The 9,155-nt window shown below is 39.2% G+C and overlaps 2 protein-coding genes across 7 annotated transcripts in view; one reads left to right on the top strand and one right to left on the bottom strand.

The window, feature by feature from the left end:
• Positions 1-1,125: 1,125 nt before the first annotated feature.
• Positions 1,126-6,290, bottom strand: Brd7-9 (Bromodomain containing 7/9). Of its 6 annotated transcripts, none has more exons than XM_070293205.1 (4): positions 6,212-6,264; positions 4,704-4,815; positions 2,181-3,881; positions 1,126-1,935 (listed from the first exon to the last, which is right to left on the bottom strand). In XM_070293205.1, exons 3-4 carry the CDS (start codon positions 3,769-3,771, stop codon positions 1,259-1,261), a joined length of 2,268 nt encoding a protein of 755 aa, XP_070149306.1. In that variant the 5' UTR covers positions 3,772-3,881; positions 4,704-4,815; positions 6,212-6,264; the 3' UTR covers positions 1,126-1,258. The 6 variants fall into 6 exon arrangements, with proteins under 6 accessions (XP_070149306.1, XP_070149305.1, XP_070149304.1 ...); XM_070293204.1 differs by having other exon boundaries at positions 6,154-6,232; XM_070293203.1 differs by lacking the exon at positions 6,212-6,264 and adding an exon at positions 5,370-5,772.
• Positions 6,291-7,942: 1,652 nt separating this feature from the next.
• Kcc (solute carrier family 12 member kcc) overlaps positions 7,943-9,155 on the top strand; it is a 134,612-nt gene continuing 133,399 nt past the window's right edge. Inside the window, exon 1 of the mRNA XM_070293193.1 lies at positions 7,943-8,247. Within this exon, the coding sequence (XP_070149294.1) occupies positions 8,181-8,247 (67 nt within the window). The 5' untranslated portion in view covers positions 7,943-8,180. The remainder of the gene's footprint in view (positions 8,248-9,155) is intronic.

Below are 9,155 nucleotides of genomic sequence, written 5' to 3'. Positions count from 1 at the left end.
ACGTAATTGAGTAGTCAAATGCAATAGCTGAAACGATACTACCTGACATGAACAGGTTAATGTAATTGCTATCCTATTAACATAGTCTGTATTGTTGCAGCATCTGTCGAGCAAAGATGAAATAGTTTTCTCTGTTATCTCGTTGAATTAACTAAAAAAAAAAAAATTGTACTTATGCGCTACTTATACATATGCTTAAAATTCCAGAAATATGTTTGGAGAAAAAGAAAAAGAGAGAAAAGATTTAGCAAAAATAAATATTTTTCTATAGAAGTAGACAGAAGTTATAAGAAGACTCTTAGGCGAAAATTGAAGATTGTTCCTTAAATTATAATCTCTTCGATTCTCACGAAATGCTTGAAGTTTCTACCTACCAACTTAATCTCACAGTTTCAACTTCGAGTTTAGAGAATTGAATAGTATATTAATCTCCTTGAAACTCGGAACATTCATAGAATATCAGTATCTTTGTATATTGCACGGTATACATATATAGTATATTTCAAAGCATTATCCGCTTCATTGGGTGTACCGGGATATTTATTTTGACTATGATTGAAGCTCATTGCGATTGTTGCTCATTTTTCTTCGATTATGCTTTGAAACTCAAAATATAGCAGCATTGCATTTATCAGTGATCGATATCAATATTATGCATTTTCTTTATGCGTACACTTCGAGATACTACTATACATACTATTATATTGGATACAACATTGAACCAACATTATGTCTTTGATAATGCAACACGTAACATCGGATATCGATATGTAAATTACCTTTCGTAAACATTGCATAACAAATAAGTCATTATACACAAAATAATAGATGTATGTATGTCTGTAAAAACAAAATAAATTTATAGTTTGTATTTTTATACTTGTTATAAAACTATAAAAAAATAAATGTTTAATTTTCATAAATGTCATTTTATTTTTTTTAAATCAAGAAAGAAAATATATAACTGTGCCATTTTTTATTAAGTTTTATTTATTTAAAATCATTCTTCTAATATATTATTTGCATCTCAAAATATTTTTTTCATATCCTTGATAAAGAAAGAGTAAAATAAAAAGTTAATATAAAATGATTAAAATAAGGCACAGGATTTTATAATTCAATTTATTAATCATACATGAAAAAATTAGCATATCGATAATAAAATGTACAGAACTCTGTATATTTATAATTTATATATTTCTATTTATAAGTTATATATATATCGCATAACACACTCAGATTGGAACATGCGCACGCACTAAGATTCGGACAAAATATCCTCCAGAGTTTTATCGTCATGGAGAGGCGAGTGTCCCAATGTGGGGTCGCTTTCTAGAAATTCACGCAATTCGGACTCGAGATCGGTCACGCCGGATGGCTCCGTCGCGCTCAACAGGGATGGCGGCGTCTGACTACTGTGTGTCATACCGATCTGCATCTGAATCGGCGGCGGCGGCGGCTGATTCGCGGCTACAATATTGATATTCTGATTCTGCTGACCAGTCGGACTCAATAAGTTCGTATTCTGAATCGGAGAAGTCGGCAGCAGATTTGACAGCACTTGATTATTTTCATTGTTCGCATTCGGTGGCAATAACGAACTGTCGGCGGCTATAGTAGGATTATGCGTGATGGGTTCGACTTCCATGGATTCCGGTCCACCTAAGGGTGCTATGCCCATCGCCCTACGCAATCCATCGACTGGCGCAATCCCCGACGGTGGCAGTTTCTTCGCTATGTCGGTCAGATTATCAGTGATCTTCTCGGCCAGCGTTACTTCAGCTTCTCCCGCTTTAGGAACATTGGACAGATGTGCCGGCGGTGGTGCTGACAAACGTTCGTGCTGGACTTGTTTCAACCGGCCCAGCATCTGTGATGTGTCATCCAGACGACTCTGTAGAAGGGCGCGTTCTTCACTGTATTTAAATTCTGCCTCTATAAATAGAAAGCCATTTCGTGTAATTAAATAATGCGGAAGAGAACCGACATCAAAGTTATTAAATTGTTCTGACAATTTATTAAACAAAATAATTTTCCTATTTTAATAAAATTTGCAGACAATTAATACAAAGCATATATTCAAGCTAAAAAATTCAGAATATAATCTACATATATTATTGCAAATTAATTAAAAAAGTGTTAGATCGTTTATTTTTATCGATAATCTCATATATAATTACCTAAATTCTCTAAGAAGTTTATGTCGATACCAAATTCCGAGAGTGTCTTCAGTTGCTCGATATCAACCTTGACCTTATCCAACGACGAAATGTTACGATTCATGTCCTGTATAGGCTTCTCCAGTATATGCTTGATTTTTTCCTCTTCTTCCTTCAATTTTCGTTTTTCCTCAAGAAACTTCTTCGTCTTTCGGTGATCCCCACTTGTGAGAATGTCCAACAAGTCGTCGACCATGGTCAATGTGTAATCACAATCCTTGGCGAAATCCAGAATTGACTCAGCATACTGCACAGCCGTTTCATCGCCATAAGTCTGATAGACTAGATCGGTTTCCTCCTTGGTGAGATTAGAGAACGTCGAATCATAGCTGGGTGCGTACGAACCGAACGCCCCGTAATACAGCGGTTTCACCGGTTTCGACATATTTCTACGATCTTCTCGAAATCCGGCCAATGCTCCCGTGCCATGGTTCAACTTGCCTATCAATTGACCTAGCGATACAGGTCTCTGATTGGTCCCAGGAATGATTCCGTCTCCGGGTACAATAATCTGCAAACTAGTAGTGCCGTCTTTCTTCTGTCGCAGAAAACCCATCTTCGAGTTTGCTCTCTTTAGACTGAGTTTCTCCGTCGCCGCTTTGGCCGCTCCTCTTGCTTGCTTGAGTATCTCTTCGGGCGTCAAGTCGTCTGGTATCGCCTCGAATTTGCCTAAACTAGCCAGTCTCATTTTTCTCTGATTTTCCTTTCTGAGTTCTTCTGCCTCCTCATTGCGTTCCTCTTGTTCGCGTTCTCGCTCGATCTGCTCCTCCGTTACGGGAACATCCAGATTGTTTGGATCCTCAACGCCCAATTCGAATCCAAGCTCTTCCTTCGTTATATCGTTCATGTACATCAGTACTGGTCTGAGCTGTCGTAGTTTCTCGGGAGTGACCATCTTCAAACCGACATGCAACAGTTTTTTCGCCGCCTTGTAGTAAATAGTGTCAGAGTGATTATAAGTCATGGCATTGTCGCACATGAGCTTGAAATCATCTACGAATTCTTGCAGATTCTGATAGTTGTTGTCATCTATCTTTTGTTTTATCGTGCTGAAATCCATAGGATTTGTGATTATCTGAGAATAACCGGGCGCGATACTATCCGTAACTGGCCAAGCGAAAAATTGTTGTGGATCTCGCTTTTCCATTGACCGCAACAAATGTTCCAGCAATCTCTGAAGAGGCGTACGTTCTGCTATTTTTCTGAGAACGCATGTTCTAGGTTCACGATGTGGTGATAGAGAGCTTATATTACTAACGCCTACCCTTAATTCGCCACTTGGTGGTGGCCTAAGTGGTAACAACTGATTGTGATTAGTACAGCTCTTCTTAGGTACTGGCTCGGCTAAATTTTCGTCAGCATCGCCGACTGATTCCTGACTCGATTCTTCTTTTCGTCTTTTCTTGTCTTTATGATGATGTTTATGTCGTTTATCTTTCTTTTTCTTCTTTTTTTTGAGCTTCTTGTGGCCGACATATCTGTCGTACTCTGTGTCTCCTTGACTGACAGAATAATTAAGGCCCAATTGTTGTTGATAATGTTGCGACAGCATCGTGGCCTGACTCGGCGATTCACTGCCGTGTTCAGGCGTTCCAGTACTGCCTCCTACTTTCAAGATTAACTTCAAGCTAGGCGGTTTGTCCGTCGTTGTGTACTGACCCTCTGTTAAAAAAGAAGGAAAAGAAGAAACTGTCAGTTGTTGCATTCAGAATAAAGTTTTTAAAGCAGCGTACTAAAATCTTTGTTCTCTCTATAAAAGCTATACACATGATCTGTTGTATGCCACATGCAGCAATCTTGCAGGAAATCTTGCGAAAAATTATGCAGGATAAGAGCATAATATAGCAACACAAGAAATAAGAGATATCGAGAAATGTTACAATGTGTAATATGAAGGTATTGAAAAAAAGTGCAAATTGTAAATAATTATAAAATCTATAGGACACGTTAAAAAAGACAAATGGATGGGAAGTATATCGACGATAATATAAAGATGACTTTATTAACAGGATAGTGACCTTGTTTTCACATTTAACAAACTGGAAGCGAGATGGAAGTAGCTCGACTTAAACCAAACAAATCTTAATAGAAATATACATTATAAAATAATTTTCATTATGACATTAAATCGACTGAATAATCGGTGGGAATAATCAGGGAGCAATCATCAAAATTGAGAATACCTCACTGAGAGGTGAAGCGAAGCATATATGGCTCTCAATGCCACAATACATAACAGCCATAGGAATTATGTGATTGAAGTGCAACAGGTTTGTCTATGTGTAACTGTCTAAATGTATGTACCTTGTGGTGCCCTATGCATACTATTCTGTTGTAACAACACTCGTTGCATAAATCTTGTTGCACTTCAACGAATTCAATGGATAAAAAAAAATTAAAGGGTTTGGGGCAATTGATAATCTTAGAAGCACAGCTAGCTTCTGTCGTGCAACCAGTCCATGTCCGTTGTTATTCGTCACTTACTTCTACGTCACGCCTGTTGCTGTGGAACGCTTCGTTTATACTTTTGAATCCACCTCACTTTTACTCCAACCTCACTCTCAGTTTGTCCATGGTGAAAACGTAGTCAACATTCCTGTGCATCATTAAACTATGAGTATGAGAAGGATTCCAATGAAAATTTACAAAGAGTGTAAACTGTATTGAACACCAAAAACTAAAGATCTTAGCTCTTTACTCTGGAGCATTTTCTTTTTCATTCGAATCCTTTTTATGATTGACATATAAGTAGAGTTTGATTTGTGGTGCAATTTGTGATAATGATGCCTCAATAACGTATATCTTTACGAATCCTTACAAACCTACATCTAATTCTTTATCTTTTCTTCTGTCTCTCCTGCTCGAAAATTATAATTTTCGGAATATATTTCCTCGTTGACAGAGAGTAAATCATTCTAACAGAAAATGTCCCACTGTTGTTCTTTATCATTTATTCTAACGATTGAGAGTGGACAATCAACGACAATTTCACTCAATAAGAATCGACAGACGAAATAAACAATAGAAGAGAAGAAAAATTCTAAACAACGTGCTCGGAATAGTAGACAACTGTCACAGATCGAGATCCTAAGTACAAGATCAAAGTGTCTGGACCGAAGAGAATCGCGTATATTTTCATCCTTTCCTCACCTTCGTGTCTCTCGCGTTTATGCTTTTTGTGTTTCTTCGAGCCCATTTTTCGCTCGTTCGATCACAGCTTCGTGCGAAAAACAACAATCGGCGCCTCTTAGCGTTATCTCCTCGTAACAGCCGCGCTATCTTGCGTATACAGACAACACAGTAGTAGCTGCCATTGATGACGTCACGTTCGTCTGTCCACCGTTCCGATTATAACTTGCGTGAAACACCGGCATGCGCGCGAACTGTCATGGCGGCGCGTCGCCCGCGCGATTCGGATACTAGTGTTCGCGTTATATGTACTCAAACTATCATCGAGTTATCTTTCTTTCTCATTGACTGAAGAAATAGCAACATACCGGGTGTGGGCGATATTTTCGAAGCGCGCTTTATAAATCGATCTTTTGATCTCGGTATAAATAACCGCGATATGAAAAAGGGGACGAAACTTCCGGTGAATTAAGTTTCATCGGTGAATATAGATGACCAAATCTTTCCTTTTTTTTTTAATACCTACTTTATTGCAGAATTTTCTTTTTACGAGATTTTCATCCCGATCGCTCGATGACCGGGGATATTTAACATTGAAAGTAAGGAGATCGCGAGGAAGAACACAGACCCGGCTGACCTTGTACGGGAAAAAAGCGACTTCGCGTTTCGAACATGGCGGCCATTGCGCGTCCGTGAGGCCGTTCGCGTACAGAAAGCTTCGCAGACGAAAGAAACCCTCCCTAACCTATAAAAATGCGTCGCATACCGGCACCCGTTACCGTCAATCGTCCGGCACAGTACTTACCTGCGCCGATCGCGGCTCCTAGATGACAAATCACTCTTAACGATCTCGAGCGACTCACCTCGCACGACGACGGCTCGACGACGCGATTAAAGGGACGGCGATCAGCTGTTTCTCGCTCGAAACGCCAAGAGATAGACAGACAGAGAAAGAGAGAGAGAGAGAGAGACGAAGAAGGAGGGACGGAGACCGAGGAACGCGTTCCTGCGGGCTGAAACTCGGGGAAAAAAATACTGCTCGCTCTCGCGCTATACTACCGTACATCTCCCAATGCAAGATGTACGTCAGTCTCCGATTCTCATCGATTGATTTGTACCCTTCAGCGAAATCGTCGTGGAATGCGAGATGATAAATCGAATATAGCATTAGAGATAAGCGGGATAATGATATATAGTCCCCGCTATTTTACATGAGATAAATCTTTATATTTTTTTTTCTAGACAAGCAGATATTTTTAAAAGTATTGAAATAAAACAGTTAGATTTTTTTACATCGAATACTTTTCGCAAAGCATTCTCCTGTTTTTTTTCTTTAAATAGAATAAAGAATAAACAATATTAACGTATGTATATGAAATAAAATTAGCAAAATTATAACAAAAAAAAAAAAATTTTAATACGTCAAGGAATGTTGTGCTGGAAATACTGTTCGAGTGCCTCTTATTTCTCCTCTCTTCTTTCTCAGAGAATGACTTATATAATTGATGACGTTTTTATGCGATATGTCCTAACACGTGATGCAAATAATGTTCGTTCGCAGCGATTGTAGAAAAGAGATGGTTCATTGTCATCGCGATTTTGTATCTTTTCGTAAAAATGTTACATCCAAACGCGAATAAATTTTTTTCTCCGCCGAACGTGACGTAATCGCATACCCCGCATATTCGCATATTATAATCCTGAAATTATGAATTCTTATTATATGTAATTTGAAGCGTAAATTGCGAGTTTGCTAGTTACGTTACTGCACGCAATGGGTGATCGAGGGCCCGCAAGAGGGCGAGCCGATACTGCAGAGGTGCAAGAAAATATATTGAGTATAAAGTATAGGATAATTCTCTGGCGCCAATTCAATGTCTACTCCATCTTCTTTAATCAGTCTCATTTCTTTCTCTTTTCTCCCCGCTCTCATCTCATCTTTTTGTTTTCGTTCTTACTTAGCTTCAATCGTTCATTATATTACGCTTTTTTTGTACCGGTCTTTGTCCCTCTCGTCACTCTTTATCCAGTCATCAATCGTCTTTCTCTATCTTTGATTTCACCTTTATACTAATATTCTTATAATCATCTGAAAGATAAGATAAGAGAATATATTTTCTCTTTTGTCACTTATATATTTCATAATATTTAACATTCTAGGATGTTTTGCTCCAAGATTAAATAAAATGATCTATCTCTATCTATTTATTTTTGTTCTTTATCTCTACTTCTCTGCCCGTCATCATTCTCCTTGTCGTTCCTTATGGCCTTATGGCATCATATTGTCCCTCCCCCTCTCTCTCCGTCGTTATTTTCACGCCATCATCTTTCTGCTGTTTTCCTCTCTTTGTCTTTCACTCTTGGTTTTCTCTACACGGCGACCGCTTACACATGGTCAGTATATATACATATCAGTTACCAGACACGCGATTCTCGCTTTTCGATATCATGCGTTGCTCTCTTTCTCTCTTTCCTTCTCTCTTGCTCGCTCGCTCGTCGTCCCATCCCTCCTTCTCCAGTCACTGCCCTTACTCCCACTCCGCGCTGTCTCATGTGTATAACGATAACACCGGGCTGCGGTGCGGCGTCGCGCTGCGCACAGTAACGTTCCGTAATTTCACATCGGCGAATGGGGAACGCGCACGCGAGTGACAGCGCGCGAATGTGCCGGACTTGTTTGCATCTCGAGTGTCATCCAATTGTGTATTTGCATCGCGAGTAATTGATCGTTCGGCGTTCCGGTCTTGCGATACGCGCCATTTGGTCCGCCATCCGATCAGACAAAGGAGGTAAAAGGAAAAAAACACGCAAAGTAGATAGGGCAGGAAGAGGATGGAAAGATTTCGAGTGACGCCGGCGAACAACACCACACGTTATACGCAGCCGGTACGCGAATTCGGTGAGTGTTTATTTGTTTGTTCCGTTCCGTAACGCGTACACACATACGCGTGCGTACATGTCATCGTAGGCGGCGAGAAACCCCACGTGCTCCCCGTGGAAAACGGCGGACGCGTGGGTCTGTCGCCGCGCGTGTTTTTAACGCCGATCCCGTTGCATCTCTTGTGCATGAGTCGCGATAATGCGATCCACCATGTTGCGCGCTATCCGCGTGCTCCACTTGACGCTTGCGGCTGACTTCGCATTGCTCTCGGAGCGGTCGGCGCATGGCTGTCGCAGGTCAAAACCCTCCCATACAGCACTAAAGCTTGCAACAACATTGCTGCAACATTGCAATATTGCATATTGCAGTTTAATGTTGTAGAAATATTGCAAAGACATTATTTTACAATATAACTTTAGCAATATTACAGCAACATTCCGAAAATATTCTAAGAAAAGTATTCGATAATCGCTAGTTCATTTGTTTACCGCTATGTGGTGCATGTTGCGCTACCTATTCTGCATTTAATTTTTAGTCACGATGATTATATAAAGTTTACAAAGAGCGGCTAATAAGATTAAAGATATAATAACTACTTTTATTAGTTTAAGTTGTATGATATAATCCCAACACAAGGGACTCAGACATCGGACTAAGAATTCTTTTACTAGTTTCCATTTTGATATAAAATCAAAAATTTGATAATAATTTTCTAATTTGCAAAAGATACTTCAGATTTTAATAAATAAATTTTGAGATTATATAAAGACAAGAGAAATGTGAAAAAACTCGTATGCGTAAATCCACCACAATCTTTTTGCATCCGGATATCTGCATATTTCGGATATAAAGAGATTGTGAATTTACACAATTGCAAATTGAGTTTTTTTAGATATTCTTTTTTTTGTGGATATTCTCTGTCATTG

Source organism: Polyergus mexicanus, unplaced genomic scaffold (assembly GCF_030449975.1).
Source record: "Polyergus mexicanus isolate NDT 795.1 unplaced genomic scaffold, iyPolMexi1.0 SCAF_3, whole genome shotgun sequence".
Lineage (NCBI taxonomy): Eukaryota > Metazoa > Arthropoda > Insecta > Hymenoptera > Formicidae > Polyergus > Polyergus mexicanus.
This window is presented reverse-complemented; position numbering and strand designations above follow the sequence as displayed.